General features: G+C 41.3%; 1 protein-coding gene across 1 annotated transcript in view; it reads left to right on the top strand.

Moving 5' to 3' along the window:
• Positions 1-9,403: 9,403 nt before the first annotated feature.
• Adam10 (ADAM metallopeptidase domain 10) overlaps positions 9,404-26,341 on the top strand; it is an 88,483-nt gene continuing 71,545 nt past the window's right edge. Inside the window, exon 1 of the mRNA XM_042687536.1 lies at positions 9,404-9,685. Coding sequence (XP_042543470.1) covers positions 9,631-9,685 — 55 coding nt within the window. The 5' untranslated portion in view covers positions 9,404-9,630. The remainder of the gene's footprint in view (positions 9,686-26,341) is intronic.

The raw sequence follows: 26,341 nt of genomic DNA, 5'->3' as shown, positions 1-26,341 counted from the left end.
GCCGCTAGCTGGGTTCTGCCCACGCGGCCCCGCCCCTCCTCGCGCGCCCGCGAGGGGTGGTGAGGGCGTGGCTAGGAGGGCGTGGCTGAGCGCGCGCGCGCGCGCCCGCCCGCCCGCGAGTCGTAACGCAAGTAGGAAAACATCCTCTCCCTGTGTGGCCGGAAGTTGAATTCGGGGGCAACCGGACTGCTCGCGCGCGCGCGCGCGCGACTACTTTAAAGGCGGGCGCTGCGGGGGGCGGAAGGCTTGGCTGTGACCCTGCAAGAGTGGGTGGTCCGGTGGCCCTGCTTCGGGGCTCAAGCCTGGGGAAGAAGGGGCGAGTGCAGAATTAGCATTCTCTGTTGTAGCATTTGGGTAAGAGCTGGTTCCCGAAGGGCTCAGGGAGTTTTGTTTTCCTGGTTTGTAACGTGGAAGATGGAAAGCGTTTCCTATGAAATATGCAGATCTTAAAGGTGGGATCTGCTCGAGGGGGTTTGAACTTAATTGCAGCTGCACACATTCCAGCCACCCTGGGTTTGGAGCTGTAAATAAAACGCGATGCTCCTTACCCGCTACTGGTGAGACTTTTGCCCTGCAGGAGGCGTCAGTGCCGTTGTGGATATTGGCTTGCTCTGCGAGAAGAAACTAGGTAATTTGGGCCAATAATAACACGATAGCTTGTGTTTGAATCAGCCAAGTCTTTGCAGTTTTGCTAACTTGGCTTCCAGATGCACAGAGTGAGAAGCGCCTGCTCTAGAGAGAGAGAGAGAGAGAGAGAGACAGACAGACCAACAGACAGACAGACTTGATGGCTGGGTGCTTGTAATCCAGGAGGCTAAGATCTGAGGATCCCGGTTCAAAGCCAGCCCCAAAGCAGGAAAATCCGTGAGACTCTTATCAAATTAACCACCCAAAAGTTAGAGAGCCAGCTTTGATCAGAAAATGTTAAGGGACAGAGCCCAGGGCATGAATTCAATACTGGAATCCTCACCCAGAGAGAGAGAGAGAAAGAGAGAGGGGGGGGGAGGGGGAGACAGACAGACAGACAGACAGACAGACAGACTGGTCTCCCAACTAGAAATGTACATTCTTGATAATAGGGTGTGATACTTTGTATCTTTTTTTCTCAAGGCTGACACTTTACCACTTGAGTCACAGCTCCAATTTTTACTTTTGTATCTTTACTGGTTAGAGAAGGTAGACAAAATGGTTTTTGTTTGTTTGTTTGTTTTTGATCCAGTTGTGGGGCCTGAACTCTGGGCCTGGGTGCTGTCCCTCAGCTCTTCAGCTCAAGGCTAGCACTCTACCACTTGAGCCACAGCGCCACTTCTGGCTTTTTTCTTTTTGCTTATGTGGTGCTGAGGAATCGAACCCAGGGCCTCAGACATGCAAGGAAAGCGCTCTACCACTGAGCCACCTTCCCAGCCCCAAGGTAGACAAAATGGCTGTATTGTTTTACTCATTCAACGTATTTGGGTTCCTAGTGTGATGGGTGGATACAATGTTTATCACTGGGGATGCCCTTATGATTAGTGAAAAGATCCTTAGAGAAAACTTTCTGGGACTTGAACTTGGAGCCTTGCACTTCCTAGTCAGGAGCTCTACCACTTGAGCCAGCCATGCCTTCAGGCAATTCATGTAGGTTATGCTTTTATTTTTCTCTTTTCTCAGTGTCCACATTCAAACCCAGGGCTTCAGTGCTCTACTGCAGAACTATATCACAGACCAGCCTCTTGGTGATTTTTCTCTTTTTTAATTGTTTTTGAGTCTAACTTTTTGTTTAAAAGTTGCATAATTAGTTGTACAGTTTTATTGTGGTATTTGTGACGTATAAGTAATATACTTTGATCAAATGCACACCCCTCTATATTAAATGCTTTTATTTTTGACTGCTATGTCTATAATACTTTTTTTTTTTTTTTTTTGTCGGTTGTGTGGCTTGAACTCTGGGCTTGGGTGCTGTCCCTGAGCTCTCCAATTCAAGGTGAGCATTCTGCCACTTGAACCATAGCACCACTTCTGGTTTTCTGGTGGTTAATTGGAGACTTGCGGACTTTCCTGCCCAGGCTGGCTTTGAACCACAATCCTCAGATCTCAGCCTCCTGAATAGCTAGGATTACAGGTGTGAGCCACCGGCACCCAGCTCTATAATACTTTTGTTGTAACCACATTTTCCTGAAAATATAGAAGGTACAATCTCTCTTCCTTTTTTAGCACAGGCATGATATTTATTCAACTCCTAGAACACAAGAAAGCCAGAAAAGATCATGGATAAATGTCTTTCTTCAATTTTGAGTTGAGGATTTTTTTTTTTTTTGTCAGTCTTGGGCTTGAACTTGGGGAACAAGTGCTGTTGCTGAGCTTTTTTGTTCAAGGCTAGCACTCTTAGCACTTTGAGCCACATCACCACTTCCAGTTTTCTGGTGGTTAATTGGAGACAAGGGTCTCACAGACTTTCCTGCCTGGGCTGGCTTTGAACTGCAATCCTCAGATCTCAGCCTCCTGGGTAGCTAGGATTACAGGCGTGAGCCCCCAGCACCTGGCATAAATTTTTGGTATAGGCATTGTTTTCTATGTTGATCCATAAGCAATACATCTGTTTGCATTTTTCTCCAAACAAATACAAATGTAGCATTAAGAAACATGTTTTTCCCTAGTGCATTGCCTCAAGCATGGTTCTACTTTGAAATTCTGTTTTCCTCAGTTGCATCATAACTTTTCTAACTATCATGACAGAAACTTGGTGTCATCTTTGACTTTTACTCCACTTTACAGATAATTGTCTTACCCATCAAATTTTGCTGCCATTACACGTTCCTTTCTTATCTTCATTCCCTCTGTGGCTCTCAGTCCTTATCTCCTTACCACTACAGTGTGGCAGTATTCCAATTATGCTAGGTTATGGCCTCTTTCTTGGCATATCCTGCATAAAACTATATAAGCCATAATCCAACCATCTTATTATATTCTTGTATTTCTAAAAATGAGTTAATAGCACTTTGTAGTTAACTACATCAAAGTTATCTATTAGAGCTGGGAACTGGTGGTTCATGCCTATAATCCTAGCTACTCAGGAGGCTAAGATCTGAGGAATGTGGTTCAAGCCAGCCTGGGCAGGAAAGTGCATGAGACTCTTATCTCTAATTAGTCACCAAAAAATGCTGGAAATGGAGTTGTGGCTCACGTGGTAGAGGGTTAGCCTTGAGGGGAGGGAAAAAAAAGCTCAGAGACAGCCCTTAGGCCCTAGAACTGACACGTGCGCGCGCGCACACACACACACACACACACACACACACACACACACACAAATGATCAGTTCTGAGCAAAACAAGGGATGAGTATATATTTTGGGATATATATACAAGGGACATACATACTTTGATTTTGCTTCTTTTGCTTTCAATTCAACATACATGAGAAAATTCTGAGTTAAAATCAAGAGTTTCCATGTAACCCAAATTGCCCTGGCTTTGGCTTTCAACTGCTTGCAGACAGTCCAACCTCCTGCAAAGTACATCCCTGGCTCAATTATTTCCTTACACCCCATGAGGAGTCCACACCTGTTCACAAACAAAGCCAGTCCTGTGATATTCTACCAGGTGCTGCATCTACTCCATGCTGCTTTAGCAGATGCTCAACTGTCCTGGTGGTGGCAGAGATGCCTGCTTGGGAACAGAGGGAAATAACCTCTTCCTTTTTATTGTAGCCCTAATAGGCCATCGTGTTAAGGAAATAGTTCTCTTAATTTTGCTTATGCAATCCCTTTTAAATGTGGGAATTAAATATGCATCCAGGTAGATTATACCAGGAATGAATTCAAGAAATGCATTCCATTACTTTCAACCAAGAATCTCTACTCCCGAGTCTTATGCCAGTTTGTTGTTGGATCAGATATATCATGCTTACATTCTTCTTTCCTCAAAATTTATCCTGCTAGGGGTTGGAGGTATATATAATTCAGTGGCAAAGTGTTTAGCAAGCATGCAACCCTACATTCAAACCCCAGTATTGGGGGAAAAAAAGTAGGGGGGGGGCGGAGAAAGGTGGAGAGAGAGAGAAGGAAAAAAGAAAGAGAGAGAAAGAGGCAGAAAAAGAAAGGAAGGAAGGAAGTTAGTTCTGTCCTGCCAACTTATCACTTTGACAAATATCTGTCAACTGCCACAATTGTTTTCAAAGTATGGATTTTTGTATTAGCAGTTAAATGTTAAAAAATGAAAAATTTGGGGGCTGAGGGTGTGGATTAAATGCTTGCCTAGCATGGTCAAGGCTCTGGAAATAAAATAAATAAATAAATTGTCTGATTAAACCTGCAGAATCAGGAACATAGTGCTTTAAGACCTGGGCTTCCTGTGATTCTGCTCCATGTAAAGTTTTATCATCATTTGTCTAGTACTAGGGAAGAAATCTCCAACGACATTTTTGATAAATAATCTTCAGCAAAAGACAGTTAAAACAGTTTCTGAACTTACCTTCTACATCCAATGTTGACATTACTCTCCCCAAATTCTTCAAGTGTTTGCTTTTAGTCAATTTCATCTAAGCATGTGCCTTTGAGCACTATGTGTGGATAGATTTATCTTTCAAGTTATGACAAAGACTATATCATCCTGATCTCAAATTGCATTTGTGTTCTGTCTCTCCCATGTTTGTTTTTGGCATCAGTAGGGTTTAAATTCAGGGCTTTGCACCGAGCACTCCGATGCTTAACCCATGCCTCTAGACCTTTTCCAGTTATTCTTAAGATAAGATTTGGCTTTTTGCGGAGATTGGCCTGGACCACACTCTCCCTATTTATACTTCTTCCTATTTTCATCTCATCTATGTCTGGACTGGCCTTCAGCCCTGATCCTCCGATCTGTACCTCCTGGGTAGTAGGTAGGAGTAGAGTCAGGAGCTACTAAAATCTGGCTTTCTTTTTTCATGCTAAATCAATCTTCTGTCACACGTTAAATATTCAGGTAGTTTAATTTTATTTATTGTTTTTCACTTAATATGTATAACGTAGCTGGTTGTGGTAGTGCACACTCATAATCCCAGGACTTAAGAACCTGAAGCAAGAGTCCTGAGAGTTCAAAGCAAACTTTGGCTACATAGTGATTTACACCCTGTCTCAGACCAAAACAAAAACAAAAAAAAACAACCCCCCCCTACAAAAGTTTGGCATATACAATTAATATCTCTTTCCCCAAAGGTACAGGAGATTGAATGTAGGGCTTCAGGCTTACTAGGCAAGTGTTCTATTACTTGAGCCCACCTCCAAATCCAATTTCTTGATAGAAAGCCTAAACATATTTACTTTGGGAAAATTAGAAAGTCCTATTTTTCACAGGCTATTATTGAATCAATGGTACATCCAACCATCAAGGGCATTTTATAATCAAGGAAATACATTTTCTTTTCTGTTTATTTGTTGACACTGACTTTCCAAAACAACTCAGTCAAAAGTCAGGCACCATAGACTGCAGCTTTATTTTAGTTTAGTTCATTTTTTTCCAGTCCTGGGGCTTGGACTCAGGGCCTGGACACTGTCCCTGAGCTTCTCTGGCTCAAGCCTAGCACTCTACCACTTGAGACACAGTGCCACTTCTGGCTTTTCTTGCATATGTAGTGCTGAGAAATTGAATCCCCTTAGGATTTCATGCATGCTAGGCAAGCACTCTACCACTAAACCACATTTTTGGGAGGATAAGAGTTTGAGGCCAGAGTAGCCAAAATAGTGGTACCATGTTTCAACAACAAATGAATCAAATAAACAAACAACCAGATATACCCAACTGAGTCTTTTATTTCATAATATCCCTTATTATGAGAGCAGTTGTCAAACTTTGGTGTCATTAACTCGGTGGGAAGCCTTCTAAAATGTCTGTTTCTGGGCTCCACCCCAGGAATTCTGATTCAATGAAATTGGAAAAAAGCCCAGGAATCTGCAGTTTCAATAAGCATCCTAAATGATTTCAATTCAGGTATTCCATTGGTCATTCCATTGCAAAACACTAATCTAGGACAGTGTCAGATAATAACCACTTGCATTGTTGGGAAGTATAGTTGGTAATTGTTAATAGTCATAATGTAAGAATTATGATCCATTTGGCTTATACTTCTAATAACAACCTCCATAACTATATATTGAATATTTACAATGTAGTTCTTTGGGGGCATAGAAGAGAATATTAAGCATGCTCACATAGAGGCAGTGTGTTGCAGCAGGAAAGAAGATAAGATCTGGAATCAGAACCTAGTTCAGTCATTTATTAATTTTACAAGCTTAGGGAGATCAACTTACTTGATTTCAATTTCTACTTTTTTTGTTTTTGTTTTTGTTTTGGTAAAAGGACAAAGAAAAAAGGCAAGGGGAATCATTAGCATAAATGATTTGCTATATGGTTTTGTAAGTGAAATGGGAAACCGCCAATAAAAGGTTTATAACCTATGGAGAACTTTTTGAATGTATTGTTATTCTGTGTAATGCTGTTTATGTATGCTGTCTTTGGTCTCTGGATAATCTGAGAGTTTCTATAAAGTAACAAATACATGATTCATTACAAATGATGGATACTAGTAAAAGAGATTTTGAATTACAATGTAATTGAAATTACTGGAGCCACAGGAGTATAGGAAAATGAACTCCAAGGACTTTTTGGTCTAGTACACAAAGTGGAAGTCACAGATTCCAATACGGAATGGGATTCTATGGGCCTGAGTGACATTAGACAAGCCCAGTCCAAAGAGGGCAGTCTCTGCTCACTTCCTGCCAGCTGATTGCAGGAAACCAGGTCTTTATGACCCTTGAAGTTTTCAAGAAAAATTGCTATCCTGGATGTACCAGGAAAACTCCCAGATGTTGACTATCTTGATGAATAATTAAGAAAATTAATTGAAAGTCAAGCCAAACATATCTGCAAATACAATTTGGTTTTTGAGCTATCATGTTGCAGTCTATACAGGCTAGGTTAGTACTTCTAAGCAGAAAGGAAAGAGAGACAAAAGACATGGAGAGGGAAAAGTTTAAGATTCTTTTGACATTCTCAAAGGCTGATGAAGTTAACCGTAAGACCAAGGGAAGAGGAAGAGAGAAGACTAATCACTGGAAGTAGAGCTGTGGCTCAAAGTGGTAGAACACTATCCTTGGGCAAAAAAGCTCCAAGACAGTGCCCAGGCCAGGAGTTTAAGCCCCACAAAAAAGACTAGGTAAATGAGTTTATTTTTGGTCAGCCCTTCAATGTTTTAGACATCAAGATTTTTAGGATGTGAAAGGGCTTTCCTAGTTTTTGAATAAATTAGTGGAATAAAGCCTATTTTAATACTGAAGTTCAATAGATATGTGTTGGTTATATATTTGTTAAATAGTGAGGTCCTGTTTTTAAAATCCCTACAATGTGTTTTTTGTACCTATCTTCAAGAATTATGGGGACTAGAGGTATAGCTCAGTGTTATAGTGCTTACGTTGATGTTTGAGGTCCTAGGTCTGATCCCTATCACCAGAAAAAGAAAAGGGATGAAATTGTTTGTTTGTTTGTTTATTTATTTATTTCCGATGCTGAGAATCAAACCCTGGGTACCACACATGCTAAGCAAACACTGTATTACTGAGCTACCACTCCTGTCCAGGAAAGACATTTTTGTTGTGCCCAAACTGGACCTCAATCTCTTGCTTTGCTTTTTTGCTCATGCTGGTGTGCTCTACTCCTTGAGCCATGGCTGCAGCCTGCATGCTTTGCTGGTTAGTTGGAGATAGAGTCTCTTAGACTTTCCTGCCTGTACTGGCTTAGAATCTCGATCCTCAGATCTCCTCCTCCTGAGTAGGTAGTTTACAGACACAAACCTCCAGCACCCTGCTTCACCACTGGATTAGTTATAAAAACCTACATGTAAAATTCTGTGTAACACATAATTACTAGAATTATAGAAAATACTGTACAGCACGAAAACCATGAGATACCTAGAAGTTGACAGCATCTCTGTAGAACAGTAAAAATCATGTGATATCCAAGTAATGTCTGCAGAAAACTTCCTAAGATTGCATTTTTTTTTTTTTTGTCGGTTGTGGGGTCTGAACTCTGGGCCTGGCACTGTCCCTTAGCTCTTCAGCTCAAGGCTAGTGCTGTACTGCTTGAGCCACAGTGCCACTTGTGTCTTTTTCTGCTTATGTGGTGCTGAGGAATTGAACTCAGGGCCTCATGCATGCAAGGCAAGCACTCTACCACTGTGCCACCTTCCCAGCCCCCAGATTTCATTTTTTTAAAAGAGAAAAAGCACTGCATTCTTGCCTCTGTTAATTCCATATATTTCATTAGAAATGAATGAGCACTATTAATAATGATGGTTTTGGAATTTGAGTCTAAAATATGGAATAAAATTACAACAATCTGTTTCTGAAACCTAGAATTAAAGACATACTATTTTTATTTTTTTTTGTGTTAAAAGCATACTTTTGTCTCATGTCAGTGATATGAAGTTGCGTAAGATATACAGAGCAAAATATAGGAATTTATTGTTAGTAATAATATTTGTAGTGCCTTAAGCTAGTTCAGGGCAGATGCCAAATAGGCGAAGACTAACCTAATTAAAAACCATCAATGAGTTCTAGCAAACGAAACATGAATGTAAAGAATCAACGTGAGTTGCTGAGCAAATGAACATGAGCTTTGTAGGAACTGGAGAAGAGACAGGCGAAGGTTTTCTGTACACATGGGTTGGCACAGAGTGATGGTATTGGGGTCATTTTTCTGGTCTGTAGATTAAAGACTGTCTGGCTTTTACAAAGGCCTAGTCTGTGACATTAAATTGCATGGAGAGGTCAGAAAAGTATCCCTTAAGCCTGATGTCTTTTCTTTCTGGTGGCAGCCGGAGGGATCTATCAGTTATGTCCCACCACTGGTGGCTGTCGCGGCTTAGAATTGAAGCTAGCGGGGACTGCTTTTGTTTACATGGTGGCCGTGGTGCGTCACGAGAGGCAGAAAAAAAAGAAGAAACAAAACCTCCGTTTCTTGCAAAGGAGTGGCACACAGTCCCTCTTCACCTTCTCACTCCCATTTTAGCTTAGGTGAAGTCCTCAGCACCTGTAAGACTCACCCTAGAGCTTTCACACCGGGAACAAGCCGTCCCGCTCTGAGGGTGGGGCTAGGAGAAACCCCGCCCACAAACCCCGCCTCCTAAATCCAATCCCAGCTCTCCGCCGGCGGACAGGAAGCAGCGGCCGGCCGAGCGGCCCGGGAATTGGACACTGTGCGCACGCGCGCGCCCCTGGGGCACCTGGGGGAGGGGGAGGAGCGGGGAGGTAGGGGCGCGGCTTCGCGTGCGGATTGGGCGCGGGTGTATCACGTGATGAGGAAGGAGGCGGAGATCCGGGACACGGCGGGGAAGACAGGGAGGGAGGGGGGGAAAGAGAAGAGGCCGGGAGGGGGGAGGGAAGGCAAACGGGGAAGGGAGGAAGGAAACGGAGGAAGGGGGGGAGGGAGGTCCCTGTTTTGGTGGAGCTGGAGAGCGTTGCCGGCCCCTGAAGTGGAGCGAGAGGGAGGTGCTTCGGCGTTTCTCCTGCCGGGGGAGGTCCCGGCTTCCCGCGGCGGCTCCGGACCAAGCCCCTTCCAGCTTCTCCCTCCGGATCGATGTGCTGCTGTTAACCCGTGAGGAGGCGGCGGCGGCGGGCGGAAGATGGTGTTGCCGAGAGTGTTAATTCTGCTCCTGTCGTGGGCCGCGGGGCTGGGAGGTGAGACACGACCGAGACCTCCTCCTCGTCCCTCTTCTCCCCCCCACCTCCCGAGCGCCGGGGCGCCGCGGATCCCCTGGACCGCGGCGGTGGAGCGGAGCCCGGGCCGAGCGGAGCCCAGGCGCGGCGCGCGGCGGGCGCGTCAGTCAGTCAGCCCGGCCGGCCGGCGGCGCCACTCGGGCGCGCCGCGCTCGCCGCTCGCTATTGTCCCCCGCGCCGGGACCGCGTTCTCAGCGGTGGCGGGCAGAGGCGGCAGCGAGCCTCCGGCGAGGCCTTTCCCCCGGTCCTCCCCTCCTCCTCCTTACCTCCCCCCACTTCCCCGCCCGGCGGCACGGGAGAAGCAAAGTCGGGGAGCTCGGGGTCGTCCGTGGAAGCCCAGGCCGGGCGTCCGCAGCCTTCCGGAGGGCGCGGACAGCTGTCGCGGGGCTGTCGGCTGCTCGCCGCCCTCGATCGCCCTCCTCACCTTCCTCCCCCAGCAGCCCCTCGGCCGGGTGGCCGATGCCGGGAGTCCGCTCTTCCGCGCAGGCTCGTGGGAAGTTGGCGATGTGTGCGGCCCGGCTCGTTGTATTGTTTGGTACCCAGCGTGACGATCCAGACGGTGTCCCCCCCCCCCCAGCCCCCCCATCTGCGGTGGGGGCCGCCGGTGGAGTGGGCGGCCGTCAGTGTCCGCTGGTCCCACGCCGATCCTTGGTGCCCCATGTGGCCCGAGTGCCCTAGTGTGTTTTGGGGGAGTATTTGGTTGGGGGCGAGAGCTCAGGAGGGTGTGTTCTGTGATCAGTGAAAACCATTTTGGTCGCCTAGGGCAATAGGGTTTGCTGGGGTGAAGGGCAAGTTGTCTCGGGGTGTTCCGTGATCTTGTTGGCTGGATTGAATCGCTTTGGAGCAGAAGGACGGACCGTGGAAGTGACCCGACTTGGCAGAGTTTAAGAAAACTTGCAGGTGCAATCCCGTGGATTGTCAAAACAGTGTCCCGTCTCCCCCTTCCCTCTCCCCCCCACCCCCGCCCTCAAATTGGAGGTACTTTGGCTTAGGGTGTCATTTCTGGGCGACTCGAGTTTTGAAGGCAATGATTTTTAATTTCCAATGACAGTCTTTTGCTCTGTATAAGATGGTTTATTTTAGGTAAGCTTTTGACTTGTCCCGAAGTAGACTTGAAATCCTTAAAGTGTGCTCATCCTGAAAGTATCCTTAAAGCATTGACTCCAACGCTTGGGATGAGTATCTGTAGCCTCATTTGATAATTGAGAAAATACCTAATTATTTCAAGTATTGTATTGTTCCGTTTTATTCCTTTGTTCTCTTGACTTTATAACTTCTATCCTGTTTCTGCTTAGTCTGCGGCTGGTATTTGTGTAGGCAGACTTTTGTTGTAGTTTGTAGTGTTCATTTGTTAGATGCACATTTTAGACTCAAAGCTGAGACTACATAGTTTTAAAGTGATCAAGGTTGGAGATTCTTTATAAGAACCCTTTCACGTAACTTTCGTATTTCTGTTCTAATTGTGGCTTCCAACACTTGTTTGGCTGTTTTTACTTTGTCTGATTATAGTCAGGAGTTAGACCTATTATTCTCCACGAAGTAATAAAAGACAAGTAGGGGGACACTTTACATGACTAATGAATAATGCTTTTTATTAGAGGTTGAAAACAAACTGGTGACTGAAAAAAAAATAAACATAAGACCCTTACGGAGAAATTTAGTACTGAACTTTGAACTCAGGACCTTGGACTTGTGGCAGGTCTTTTCCTACTTGAGACATGCCCCCAGTCCTTCTTTGTAATTTTTTAGTACATGGACATATTTGTAATTTTATTGTACAATTTTGGTCGTTCGTAAGATGTTTGCGAGATGTATATTTGAGTATATTCAAATTGAATATGTATTGATTTTAGCAAGTGAGATAAATGAATCTTTTATGTAAGATTAGGAGATGGTGTAGATACAGATTTAACTTTAAAGTATAAATCCTTCAGGTTAATAAACTGTTAGTTGCTTTTCCCTTTCCAATCCATCAGTCACTGAGTGTTTTCTTTCTTTTTTTTTTTTTTGTCCGGTCATAGGGCCTGAACTCTGGGCCTGGGCACTGTCCCTCAGCTCTTCAGCTCAAGGCTAGCGCTCTACCACTTGAGCCACAGCGCCACTTCTGGCTTTTTTATTTTTGCTTATGTGGTGCTGAGGAATCGAACCCAGGGCCTCAGGCGTGCAAGGCAAGCGCTTTAACCACTGAGCCACCTTCCCAGCCCTCACTGAGTGTTTTCATACCTATGTTTGGTACAGGATGCTGGAAAGAATTAAAGTGTTTAGAGTCACGAAACAAAATTTCCTAATAATGTTTGTTCTAACATGGCACATCTGTATTGTTTCTGTAAAAGGCTGGAATACCTATTTCTGTAGTTCAACAAGTGTCTGGATAGAATTATCCTTATATCTTCATTATTTAATAAATTATAAATATTATTTGCAACTTTACTGATTAGATAAAGGTAAAAAATTGTATGGTGTATATTACATTCCTTTTTTCTATCTTTTTTTTTTAAATAAAAGACTAAGTTCCCAAGCTAATTAAGTACTCAAACTCAATGTCTTGCACATGATAGACAAGCACTCTACCACTGAGCTCCATCTCCAGCATCTCCCTAGTGATCTTCCTTTCCAGTAGCTGGTGTTGGGACTTGAACACCTGGCCTTTCTGTCTTGCCTGGCTTCCTTTATTGCTGGCATTCTACCACCTTAGCCACACTTTCACTTCTGGCTTTTTTGCATGTTAACTAACCAGAGATAAGAGTCTCTCGGATTTGACTGCCTGGGCTGGCTTTGCACTTGTAGTATTCAGATCTCAGCCTCCTAAGTAGATAGGATTTTAGACATGAGCCATCATTGACCTGCGGGGTTTATTTTTTAAATGCAAAAATACTAGTGTTATGGTGTTTACCTTTCTTTTTGAAATTACTTGCTGTGTTTGAGAAATCAAAAGATAGTTGTAGTAATAAGATAATGTTTTGGTTTGATAGTCACCTATGAAATACTGGAGTATGATATACTTTTGTATGAAAGAAATTTGGTATATGTGCTCTGCTTGTACCATACACTATAGGAATAAGTGTTTTGGAAGTTTGGCTGAAAGAGTTGAAATTATTAAAGTTTTAGCTTAAAACTTTTTTTCTAACTTCTAACAACAAGTTAGTGTCTCTGAGATTAAGGAAAGAAGTCTTTGTAAGGAACTCTGGCTCTATCTCTTTAATTAGAGTTCAAAAGTTCAGTAAAAGCTCTGTCACCTTAACAGGGCCCATTTCTAGATATCCCCTCCATGAACAATATTTTCTCTGTGTACGTGTGGGACCTCTGTTGGAAGGGGTTGAGGGGCATGGCCATGGCAGGCACTGCTTATTTCAAATGTGCTTTTAGTAAGACCTAAAACTTAATACCTTCAAGGGTGTATGGTGTTGATCTCACTGAAGTTTTCCTAGATTCTGGGGTTAAGTGTGTGGGATATATGTGTAAAGGACATTTTTCTGATGCCTGTTAAATATCTGAAGCCGTTCCTGGGAATTTCTCTTTTCAACACTTAAGAGACAGGGCAGCACTTTACAGTTGAGCAAATGGAAGCTTGAAGGGATAATTATTCCAGCATCATCTACTGCTGAGTGGTGAAATAGAAGTTCAAACCACGCCAGAGGGTTTGCAAAGTCCAAGGTTTGTGTTTTGTTTTTTTGTTCTTTGTTTTTTTGTTTTTCTTTTAAAGTTAGGGCCTGGGTACTCTCCCTTAGCTTTTTCTCTCAAGGCTGGTGCTCTTATTAGTTGAGTTCCACAGCTCCACTTCCAGTTTTTTGGTGGTTAATTGGAGAGAAGAGTCACATGGACTTTCCTGCTTGGGCTGGGCTGGCATTAAACCTCAATCCTCTGATCTCAGCCTCCCCTCCTGAGTGTCTAGGATTACTGGTGCCCAATGTAGTGTTTGTGATTTTTTTATGTTTTGCTCACTCACTCTTTTTCTTTCTTGGTTTTTTTTTTTTTTTTTTTTTTTTTGTGGTAGGGCTTTCACATGTGCTAGGCAGGTATTCTACTGAGTGGGCTTCACTCCCAGTCTGTTAGACACACACACACACACACACACACACACACACACACACACACACACACACACACACACACTCTCCTTGTTTTTGTAAGTTGAATTTCTCTAATCTGGAAATAGAAACAGTTCAGATTTTAGATTTGCAGAGATGAGATGCTTACCTAGTAGAGTCTATGCAAATATTCCACAATTTGAATTCTAGCATCACATGTTTTAGATAAGCTTGTGGGAAACAGTTTGTAGATTGTGTTTTTTGTCAGTTGTGGGGCTTGAACTCAGGGCCTGAAGTCTGTCCCTGAGCTCTTTTGCTCAAGGCTAGGACTCAACCACTTTGAGCCACAGCACCACTTCTGGTTTTTGACTGGTTCATTGGAGATAAGACTCTCACAGGGACTTTTCTGCCTGAGCTGGCTTTGAACTGTGATCCTCACATCTCAGCCTTCTGAGTAGGATTCTAGGTGTGAGCCACTGGTGCCTGGCTAGTTTGAAAATTTCTAAGAAAAAGTGATGGGTTATGATTTCACCACATCTCTCTATCTCAGTGAGCAAATAAGAGGCCATTTCTTTTTTATTGGGATGAGAACCACAGAAAAAATGAGTTGAGGGCCATAGAGTAAAAACTAATTTAGCCCTTTCTCTTTTGGGATATAAACAGAAACTCTGCTTTTGATATGAAGGAAATGAAATAGAGCAATATATTTAAGAGTTACATTTTTCTGTCATTTGAATATTACTGTATAACAAGTCTCTGAAAGTAGACTTAAAATTTTGGCTATTTTAGGTAGAAGTTTTCCTAAAATGTATTGTTTGCTGTCATCTGAAAGCATATTAAATTTAGTCTTTGCTTAAATGTTTGAGGTTTAGTATAAGAAAAACTTGATTTGGGGACTTTATTATTTCTGTTTTTAATTTTTCTAGGATGTATTGAAATGGTATGGCAATTTATCATTTTTCTGAATTTATTCTAATTATGCATTTGCATTTTGTATCTAATTTTAATAGTTTTGTCAACTTTTTGGTTAGGTTCTTTGGGTCTCTTAAAAAAACTTTAGGATGCCACCTTCTAATTAGTTTCTAATTTTTTCCCCCAAGAGGATGCTAAATAATCATTCTTGCATGTGAAGTACAAATAATTAAGTGCCAACTCTTCCATGGGGAAAATACAAGTCTAGGTAGTTTTGCCTTTTTTTTTTAATGTTTTTTTTTTTAATTTTTTTTAATGTTTTATCTTTATAGAGTTCAATATTGGAGGTGTTTTAGTCTCTCTGAACAGCTGGGGTGAAGTTGTATTCATGTGCTTGCCGATTAGAGTGGGGCAGGATAGAATGGAGCATGAAAACTGATAAATAACCGTGAAGAAATAACAGATAAAGCCATGTCTTAGATCTGAGTCATGAGTACTCTGGTTTTAAACTATTGCACTACATTATTGATAGTCAGCATACCTAAAATGTCCAGTTGTAATATTACCTATAGGAATGTAAGCTGCAAATTAAGAAAGCCTTTTTCTATACTTAAGGAAACTCAGTAAAAGATGGCAAAGGCTCCTGATTCCGTGTTTGTTTTATTTTTAGTTTGCCGTAAATGGCTCTGTTACAGTTCCTGTGTATTCCAGCTTTTTAAAAAAATTGTATTAAAGTTAGAGTTATTGTTTTTGTTTACTTTTTTTTTTGGTGGTGGTAATGGAATCTGGGACCTTATGTTCTACCACTGAGCTATACTCCTCAGCTCTGGTCTTTTAATTATATTGCATTATGATATTTAAAAAACATTTGCTCATTTGCTTTTACTCTTACCGTGTTGCTTCAGCTGGTCTCAAACTTGTGGGTACAAATGATCCTCCTGTCTCAGCCTTCCAAGTAGCTGGGATAACAGGCAAGTGCCTTCATGCAGGGATATATTTTTGGAATGGCCTCATTTAAAATATAGTCTCTGTGAAGTACCAACAGTGTAGTTTGTGTGTGTGAAGAGTGTTGGAGCAAGGCAACAGCAGTTATTGGCATAATTGCCAACACAAAGTTTCAGTGAGAAACCTATGTGAACAATAATTGGGATAGATAAATTGTAAACAGGAAAGACTGTGGATAGAGAAACATTGTGGTTTCAAATCTGAGCCTCAAACTCAAAATCACTGGGTCAGACCCCAATTGTAGAAATGTTCACAGAGGGCAGCCATGTGACAACTTGGTAAAGAGCCAGTTATTTGTTGTTGTTGTTGTTGTTGTTTTTGTTGGTCTTAATTTTAGGAGGAGTAGATTTATTTAATGGCTGACAATGATTCTTCCAAGCAACTCTAAAAAGTCTGCTCTTTCTGAAATAACAATAGCAGTGGCAAATCTTCCCAGCCCCATACTCTTCTTTTGCACAGGGTGATATAGAATATATAGTTCTAGTTCCATATTGTAGTTGCAGGTGAAACAAAGATTCACTATGCTGCAGGGACCTCAGGCAGTTAAGAAAGGCCTCTTGAGATAAGAGAGACAATATAGTTGTAGTAAAGTGCTTGTAGATTTCCTTGCCTGGCATATTTAGGCTATGATATAAAATCAGAAATACGAACAGTCATGGTAAGCAGGATTTTCATGATCTGGTTCTAGGCCATGATAACTATGCAGTAGAATACTATGGAATTGTTGGTTGGTTTCAATATTGAGGAGTTGAGATGTGATACAATAAAAAATAAATTAGCCAGTTAGAGAATTGGGTGATTGAGTCTTAGAGAAGTTATTGTAGAAGTAAATATTAAAAAAAGAAATGGTATGGAAGGAAAACTGGTAAAACTTAGCAAATGATTAATGTGATGCTTACAAAATTTATTGAGGGCTCACTTGTATTGAATTTAGATCTTAGAGGCTTTTACATTGGAGAATATAGTAGTTTCATAAAACTTTGAAGACCGTAGTCTTTGAAGTTGAAAATGTCTTAAGATTTTGAGTGTAGCTAGAAGAATGTGAGTTGGCATGGCCACCAGAGCTTGGATTTTACCTGACCTGTATGCTCATACTCGGGAACTCTTGAAATATTCTTCACAACTCTTCAGTAATTTGTGGCTAGTTATCTGGGAAACACAATTCCCCATTATTATCTTTCCCATGTGCTATATTTTCTTTTCTTTTCTTTTTTTTTTTGTCGGTCATGGGGCTTGAACTCTGGGCCTGGGCGCTGTCCCTCAGCTCTTCAGCTCAAGGCGAGCGCTCTACCACTTGAGCTACAGCGCCACTTCCCGTTTTCTGGTGGTTTATTGGAGATAGGAGTCTCACGGTCTCTCCTGCCAGGGCTAGCTTTGAACCGCGATCCTCAGATCTCAGTCTCCTGAGTAGCTAGGATTACAGGCGTGAGCCACCAGCGCCCGGCTATATTTTCTTTTAAAACATTGTTTAACAAGTTCATTGCTCTCTTTTCTTTTCTTTCTTTCTTTTTTTTTTTTTTTTTTGAGTCCGGTCGTGGGGCCTGAACTCTGGGCCTGAGCGCTGTTCCTCAGCTCTTCAGCTCAAGGCTAGCACTCTACCACTTGAGCCACAGCACCACTTCCGGCTATTTTCTTTTTGCTTATGTGGTGCTGAGGAATCGAACCCAGGGCCTCAGGCATTTAAGGCAAGCGCTCTACCACTGAGCCACCTTCCCAGCCCCCTCATTACTCTATTTTCATAAATATGTACAGAATATTTAAAACATGTTCATACTCCCCTTTGCCCTCTCCTTTAACTTTTTCCTGCTGGTTTTTGCCTCCAAACAATTTCTGTATTTTTATACTTCAGTTATTGATTTTTTTAAAGTCTAGTTTCTGAATGAGAGAGAGAATGCAATTACTTGTCTTTCTCAGTCTGGCTTACTTTGCTTAACATGTTAATCTCTAATTCCATCTATTTTCCTGAAAATCACATAATTCCAGTCTTCTTTATGGCAGAATAAGACTCTATTGTTTATATATGCACATTTTCTTTTTCTTTAGAACCTCTTAGTTACAAAATACAGATAAATCCTATGTTTAGTAGTTGAAATACTAGAATATCATTATTAGCTATTAGAAAATGGAATTTAAGAAAGCCTGTAATTCCTTTTCCAAGTGTTATCCATTTTTTTTCCATCATAGTTTCTCTGTATAAGCCAAGCTAGTTTTACACTTGCAGTTCTTTTGCCTCACTTTCTGAGTGCTAAAATTACAGGCATGCACTATCATATCTGACTTTTATCCCTTCTTAATAGCAATCATTTAGTTTTTTGAAATACCTATCATGAATTTACATCATACTATTTGTACAGTTTTGTGTCCTCTAGCAAATAATGTGTTGAAATGTGCATTCAAAGAAGACACAGCTTTTCTTTTGTCTTTTTTTGCCAGTACTGGGGCTTAAAATCAGGGTCTGGGTGCTATCACTGAGCTTTTTCCACTCAAGGCTAGCTCTCTACCACTTTGAGCTACAGAGCCATTTCCAGTTTTCTGATGGTAATTGGAGATAAGAGTCTCAAGGACTTTCCTGCTTGGGCTAGCATTGAGCCCAGATCCTCTGATCTCAGCTTCCGGAATAGCTATAGGATTACAGGGATGAGCCTCAGATTTGAGATCTTATCCTGAGCATTTTTGTTTACATGTAGTACTTTACCACTTGAGCCACAGATTCACTTCTGTGGGTTTTTTTTTTTTTGGTGGTTAATAGGAGATAAGTGTCTCATATACTTTCCTGCCCTGGCTTGTTTCATACTGTGATCCTCAGATCTCAGTCTTCTGAGTAGCTAGGATTGCAGTCAGAGTGACTGGAGCCCAGCTTAGATACAATATTTATAAGTAAAATAAAACGAAACCATGTTAATCTTATTTTTGCTGGTTTTTTTTTTTTTTCTGTTTTATAGATGTCATTGCTTTTGACTTGAAGTTGCTTTATGGTGAATTTCATGATCAGTATCTTTACTATAATGGGAGTTTCAGAAGGAAGTGACTTTATACTTAGTCTCTGTTTTAGAATTTAGCATAATGCCTAGCATATATCTAGATAATAAATGACTTTATTAAATCCACAGGGTTGCTAAGTACATTTATCAGTATAAATGGACTGCACTTTTTTTTTTTTTTGGTCGGTCATGGGGCTTGAACTTTGGGCTTGGGCGCTGCCCCTGTGCTCTTCAGCTCAAGGTAAGCTCTCAACCACTTGAGCCATAGCTTCACTTCCAGTTTTCTGGTAGTTTATTGAAGATAAGGGTCTCACGAACTTTCCTGTCCAGCTGGCTTTGAACCGTGATCCTCAGATCTCAGCCTCCTTAGTAGCTAGGATTACAGGCGTGAGCCACCAGTGCCTAGTTTGGACTGGACTTTTGAATGCATGTTATATATCCATTTTCATTCATAGAATTTGTACTCTTTTGAAGTAGGCCTTCAAGTACTGGCCATCACTGTGTATGGAAGTAACTTCTTATATGAAACTAAAAGTTACAATTTTTGTTAAAATTAAAGTGTTCCTTTTTTTGGGAGGGAGGCGCAGTCCTGGGGCTTGAACCCAGGACCTTGGTGCTATCTTTGAACTTCTTTGCTTAAGGCTTGCTCTCTACCACTTGAGCCACAGCACCACTTCAAGCTTTTTCTGAGTAGTTTATTGAGGTAAGAGTCTCATGGACTTTTCTGCCTGGGCTGCCTTCAAACTGTGATCCTCAGATCTCAGCCTCCTGAGTAGCTAGGATTACAGGTGTGAGCCACTAGTGCTTGGCTTACAAAAAGTGTTTTTGTAATCAGAAAGTGACCTTCCCCATCAATCCAGTGATGATGATGAAGATGATGATGATTTTGTCAGTTGTGGGGCTTGAACTCTAGGCCTGGGCACTGTCCCTGAGCTCTTCAGCTCAAGGTGAACACTTTACCACTTAAAGCCACAGTGCTACTTCTGGTTTTCTGGTGGTTAATTGGAGATAAGAGTCTCATGGACCTTTTTTCCCTCCGACTGGCTTTGAACCACTATCCTCTGATTTCAGCCTCCTGAGTAGCTAGGATTACTGGCATGAGCCACTGGCACCTGGCAGTCCAGTGTATTATTATCAGAATCTGAAATGTGTAATAATAAGAGTGGGTGTTTTAATCCAGTAGAGTTGAGAGGACAGTTTTGGAGCCTGGCAATCCTTTATGCTTAGAAATTGCTTCTGAAACCAGAACTTCATGTTTGTTTTAAGGTTGTAAACTAATTTTTCTGCTACCCTCTAAAGTATACTTTTACCCAAATGATAGCAGGAATCTCCTGTTAATTCCAGGGTCTCTTGGAAGAGCATGTAGTGGGTGGGGGTATACAGCAAGCTCTAGGGCAGCGATTCTTTTGTTGTTGTTGTTGTTGGTCGTGGGGCTTGAACTCTGGGCCTGAGCGTTGTCCCTCAGCTCTTCAACTCAAGGCAAGTGCTCTACCTCTTGAGCCACAGTGCCACTTCTGGTTTTCTGAGTGGTTTATTGGAGATAAGAGTCTCACAGACTTTCCTGTCTGGGCTGGCTTTGAACCACAATTCTCAGATCTCAGCCTCCTGAGTAGCTAAGATTACAGGTGTCAGCCACCAACTCCCGGCCAGGGCAGTGATTCTTAACCAAGAGGTAATGAGCAGGTGTGTGTGGGGAAGGGTAAATAGACAATAGTGGAGTGGTGACTGGAGCTTTTTTTCTTCGTTTTAATTTTTAAAAATTATTTTACCTTTTTATTAATGTAGAATAATGGTACAAAGGAGTTTCATTTGATATTTCCACCCATGCATATAAGGTATTTTGACCAATTTCAATTCCTCCATTACTCTTTCCTATTTCTCCTTTTGTGTACAAGTGAGAGCGCCATGTAGGCAGTTAAGTTATAGTGCCTTATGTGGCTCACACCTGTGTTTGTGTCTGTGTTTGTTTGAAATTGTCTTAATAGCGTTTCAGATCAGCGAGAAGTAAAAGCTAAAATATGTACATAGTTCCATCTTTGGGTTTTTATATCGTGTTTTATGAGTGGTAGAAATTTAATACATTCAATAGAATTAAATCATTCATGTTTTGTGTTCTATATGATAGATTTAGTTTGCAATGTATGAAAGAGCTACTTAGTTTCATTTCTGAGCCAGTGACCTTATTCTTTTTGTTTTTTACAGTCTAGCTTATTTGAAACTGTGGGTGTGTTGAAATGTGCTTTTTATCTTGGCATGGCCCCCTATCTTGAACTTTCACTTGTAACTGGGAAGCGGAGATACTGGCTTCTAGAAATGGTTTGACTGGTTTCCAGTGAAGAAATGGATACCAGCTTGTTTGAAGCTTGTTTGTGGAAGCAGCTTATCTGAGTGCATTGAAGACACTTAAGTCCTGCTGAATATAGACCTAATGGATCCTGGATGGCTACTGTTGATTATATATAGGTGAGGCTTTGTGGGTGGTACTTGGTGCTTTGAGATCAGCATGAGAATAACTGTCAAACATAAGCCTTCTTCACTAGTATGACATTTGAGGTGCAGTTGATTTAAGTAGAAAGGAAATACACTTTTATGCTTCGGGTACCCAATATTGATACTATAGAAGTGAAAACTCTGTTGGAAATGAGTAAAAGTAATTTTTTTGAGAAATGGAAATGTGCCAGCCTTAGCTTATTCTTCATACATCCTTTCTTTTATTTTAATTGAGTTTTTCTGTAAATAAGATTTGTAAGGCCAAGGGGCTGGGAAGGTGGCTCAGTGGTAGAGTGCTTGCCTTGCATGCCTGAGGCCCTGGGTTCGATTCCCCAGCACCACATAAGCAAAAAGAAAAAAGCCAGAAGGGGTGCTATGGCTCAAGTGGTAGAGCGCTAGCCTTGAGCTGAAGAGCTGAGGGACAGCGCCCAGGCCCAGAGTTCAGGCCCCACGACTGGACCCCCCCGCAAAAAAAAAAAAAAAAAAGATTTGTAAGGCCAAAACATTTTTGCAGATTTTCTTCTGTCATTTTTAAGACTAGAATCAACTTTATTTTGGATGTAGATAAGAAGAAACTTTATCTACTAACACCCATATCATATCATCGTAATGACCCACCATCAGAGGGCTATACTGTCCCTTTCCCATTGGTGTTAATGAAAGGTTCATCTTATGGTATCTGACTTAGATTCGAGCAGATGTTTCTGAGTTTTAGAGTGAAGGGATAAGACGGGAAGCTTTTCTTTACTAGAAGGGTTCCATGGAAGTAAGATGCTGCCTCCTGTGAAATATGGAAAATAATAGTTGTTAGCATGGGGTACTTCCACTATGCCAGGCACTGTTCTTAGGACATTTGATATAGTATATCTATATCTATATATAGATCACACAGATTTAAGCACACACATATTATGTATACACACACATAGATTTACATATACACACATAATCATGCTCATAAATTTACATATGTATATAAATCCAAACGCATATACATATGTATAAGTACAAATACATAGATGTTTATGTAAATGCAAAATGCACACATAGATATATTTATACTTGCATAGATACATGTATGTGTAAATCTGTGTGCAAATCTGTGTGTGCACATTTGTGGTGCTAGGGATTAAACTTAGGGCATAACACATGTCAGAGAATTGCTTTGCCATTGAGCTGTTCCCACAGTGCCACACTCAAGTGCTTTTTTGTTTTTACAGCAGTCTTACTGTGTAGCTTAGGCTTTTACTTGTGACTCTTCCTGCTGCAGCCTCCTAAGTGCTAGGGTTACAAGTGTGTGCCTGGCCTTTCCCTCAGCTTAAAAACTTTTTTTTTTTGAATTAAGATAACCTGTTTTCTCCATTGTGTTGATCATTCTAATTTTTTCCTACCAGTTTTACAAATAAGCATTTGTTTGATATTCTTCACTTTCCCTTAAATTTTTTTTTTTTATTGTAAAGCTACTATACAGAGGGTTACAGTTACATGAGTGAGGTTATGAGTACCCTTCCTCTTGAACATTGTTACCCCCTCCATTGTTTTCCCCCTACCATCCCCTCCCTCCCTCCCTTCCCCGAGGTTCTTTTTTTTTTTTTTGATTGTGATTAAATGATTACATAATTTCAAAGTCACAAGTTCATTCTAACTTCCCTGGAGCAAATTGTCTACCACAGTCTGTAATATATAACAGCGTTCACATGTTATATACCATATTTGTGATCAGCAGCATGAGGATATTTAGTAGTGGTTCAACCAGATGAGCGGGAGTTCTTTGTTTCTTAAGTCCTGTTAGTTTTGTCGTATCACCTAACCTTTTGGATTTAGCATCCACTTATGAGGGAGACCATGTACCGTTTGTCTCTTCGTTCTTGGCTTACCTCGCTCAACATGATTCCTTCTAGCTCCATCCATTTCCCTGCAAATGCCATTATTTTGTCATTTCTAATGGCTGCATAATATTCCATTGTGTATAGATACCACAATTTTTGGATCCATTCATCTGTGGTGGGGCACCTAGGTTGTTTCCATATCCTAGCTATTGCGAACAGTGCTGCAATAAACATGGAGGTGCACGTGTCCTTGTATATTGGTTCCTGTTGTTCAGGGTAGATGCCTAGAAGTGGTATGACTGGGTCGTAAGGGAGGTCAATCTTTAGCTTTCTAAGGACCCTCCAGACTGCTTTCCAAAGTGGTTGTATAAGTGTACATTCCCACCAGCAGTGTAATAGGGTTCCTCTTTCTCCACATCCCCTCCAGCATTTGTCGTTGGCTGATTTGTGGATGTGGGACATTCTGACTGGGGTAAGGTGGTATCTCAGGGTTGTCTTTATTTGCATTTCCTTCACCACCAGGGATGATGAACATTTCCTCATGTGTTTCTTTGCCATTTTTATTTCTTCATTTGAGAAGTCCCTCTTTAGTTCCCTTGCCCATTTAGTAATTGGTTTGTTAGGTTTGGGAGGGATTAGTTTCTTGAGTTCCCTGTATATACAGGATGTTAACCCCTTGTCTGATATATTGCTGGTAAATATTTTTTCCCAATTAGTTGGTTGTCTTTCTAGCTTAGTTGCGATAGATTTAGCTGTGCAGAAGCTTTTTATTTTAAGGTAGTCCCATTTGTCGAGTCTCTCTCTAACTTGTTGTGACCCTGGGACTCTGTTCAGGAAGTTCCTTCCTGTGCCTATTAGTTCAAGTGTCTCTCCTACTCTGTCCTGCAGTAGTTTCAGAGATTCAGGTTTAATGTTAAGGTCTTTAATCCATTTTGAGTTGATGTTGGTGCATGGTGATAGGCTGGGGTCCACTTTTAGTTTTCTGCATGTGGCTGCCCAGTTTTCCCAGCACCAGCGGTTGAAGAGGCTGTGTTTCTTCCATTGTCCCTTAAATTTTTATCTTAAAATTTTTTGTACTATTTGGATGGCTAGAACTGTAAAATAGTACAATTAGCACTTGTATTTATTTTTACATAAATTATGATTTTTTTTTTGTCATTTGTTTTACTACTCTAGTATATATTCATGTTTTTCCTGACCTATTTGTTAGTAAGTTGTACCCTGAAAATACTTTATTTTTGTCAGTCGTGGCTTGAACTCTGGGCCTGGGCATTGTCCCTCAGCTTTTCAGCTCAAGCCTAATACTGACACTTGAGCCATAGTGACACTTCCAGTTTTCTGAGTAGTTTATTGGAGATAAAGAGTCTCATGGACTTTTCCTGCCTTGGCTGGCTTTAAGCCACTATCTTCAGATCTCAGCCCTCTTGAGTAGCTAGGATTACAGGCATGAGCCACTGGAACCGGGCCCTGAAAATACTTTCTAGCTCCCAAGAGTAAGGATATTGTCCTACATAACTAACAAGATAATTATTATTACTATTACTATTTTTTGAGACAGTCTTCTTAGATAGCCCAAACTGGCCTCAAACTTGCTGTCCTCCTTATCTCTCTGCCTTCTAAGTGCTGAGATCACTAGGCATGTACCACTACCCCTAGGTACTTTTTTGCTTTTTTCTAGTCAAGGTCTTACTATGTATCCCAGGCTGGCTTCTAACTCATGATCCTTCTGCCTCAGTCTCTTAAAGTGCTGTTATAACAGGTGTGCACTATAATACCTGGCTTACTTTTTGCTTTGAAAGTGGGAAAATTCAGATTTCTACTTAGTAGAGTGCCTGCCACTGGGAAGCTTTTCAGTACAGGTAAAAATAACAAAAGAGAAAGATGAAATTGACAGAATAAATTGCAGAGTGAAACTTTTATGTAGAAACAGTGGCACCATATGTGATCTTGAGATTATCACATGGTTTTGGCCTATTCTGCTAAAGATATTGTTAAGGCTGAGCCTAAGCAAGATGTTAAAGTAGGGAGAAAAATCAATAATGGTTCAAACTGAAAGATATTTGCCACAGAGGTAAACTTAAATTGTCTGGAAACTCTCCTGATGGGAAGCTGTCATTTTCAACTGGTTTCAGATTGGAACATTTTACTCTATACTTATTTTTACCATTATCACTTAACACCTGTTTCTCTGTTGTTGAAGTCTTTTCATGGGAGCCGAAGGAATGAAAGGAGTTTTAAGGTTGTCATCTGATCTTTTTGTTATTGTTATTGTCCTGAGAATGGAGCCCAGGACCTTGTCCTTGTTGGGCAAGCATTGTACCCCTGAATTCCATGTCCCTGTTGTTCATTTTGCTCCAGGTCTATGTTTAGAGATGATACTAGTTTCTCTTTATTGTTTTGTTTTTCACTCCTGGACTTGCATGCTGTGTTTATTTTTTATACAAGTCTATTTGATGTATATATAAGATTTAAGGTAGAGGAAGAAAAAGAATCTATTTTGGAGTACACACCATATGTTTATTAAAATGGCAACAGACATTTGGAAGAAGTAGTTTCTGTGTTTGTACTAGTACTTTTATTACCCCCTAATTTAATGATGGCATCCATATGTTTTTGTCTAGTCCGGATATCATTCTTGACTTCCAGACTTCAGTATCTCAACTGCCTGCGGACATCCCTGGTTAAATGTTTAATGGTCATCTCAAGTGTAACATGCCCCAAACCAAATGTCTGTTCCCCCACATCTCCAATTCCTTTTCCTCATTAGTCTTTTCCAACTCAATAAATGGAAGCTCCGGTCTTGAAGTACTCATATCTAAAACTTGGAGTCATCCTTAATTCTTCTCTTTTTTATCCTGTGCACATAAAAGTTTGCACAACAAACCTGTCAGCCACTCCTTCACGGTATGGCAACTTTAATTCCACTGCTACTTCGTGTTGACATGAGCCAACATCCATTACTTTGGTTATTGTGAAAGGTGTGAGTCGTTCTTACTGCTTTGTCCCTTCAGTCTCTTTAACCCAGCAGTCAATGATCCTATTCAAAAGTTTGGCCTCACCTGGTCAGTGTATACTCTAAAATGGTTAAAATGATGGTCTTTAGTAATGTGAATTTTACCTCAATTAAAAAAAGATGACAGAAAAAGGAGAAGAAGATACATCTGTTGAGTGGTATACCATTGTCAGTAAAAAGGCAAAGCCCCCAGTCTTAGATCTATAAGCTTTTAAAAGAACATGTATTTTTTTGGCCTGGGAATGTGGCTTAGTAGAGTGCGTGCCCAGCATGCATGAAGCTCTGGGTTTGATTCCTCAGTACCACATAAACAGAAAAAGCCAAAAGTGGCTCTGTGGCTCAAGTGGTAGAATGCTAGC

This window comes from Dipodomys spectabilis, unplaced genomic scaffold, assembly GCF_019054845.1.
Source record: "Dipodomys spectabilis isolate Male_0828 unplaced genomic scaffold, ASM1905484v1 ptg000108l, whole genome shotgun sequence".
In the NCBI taxonomy this organism is placed as follows: Eukaryota; Metazoa; Chordata; class Mammalia; order Rodentia; family Heteromyidae; genus Dipodomys; species Dipodomys spectabilis.
Note: the sequence above shows the minus strand (reverse complement) of the source record. Positions and strands in the feature narration are given on the sequence as shown.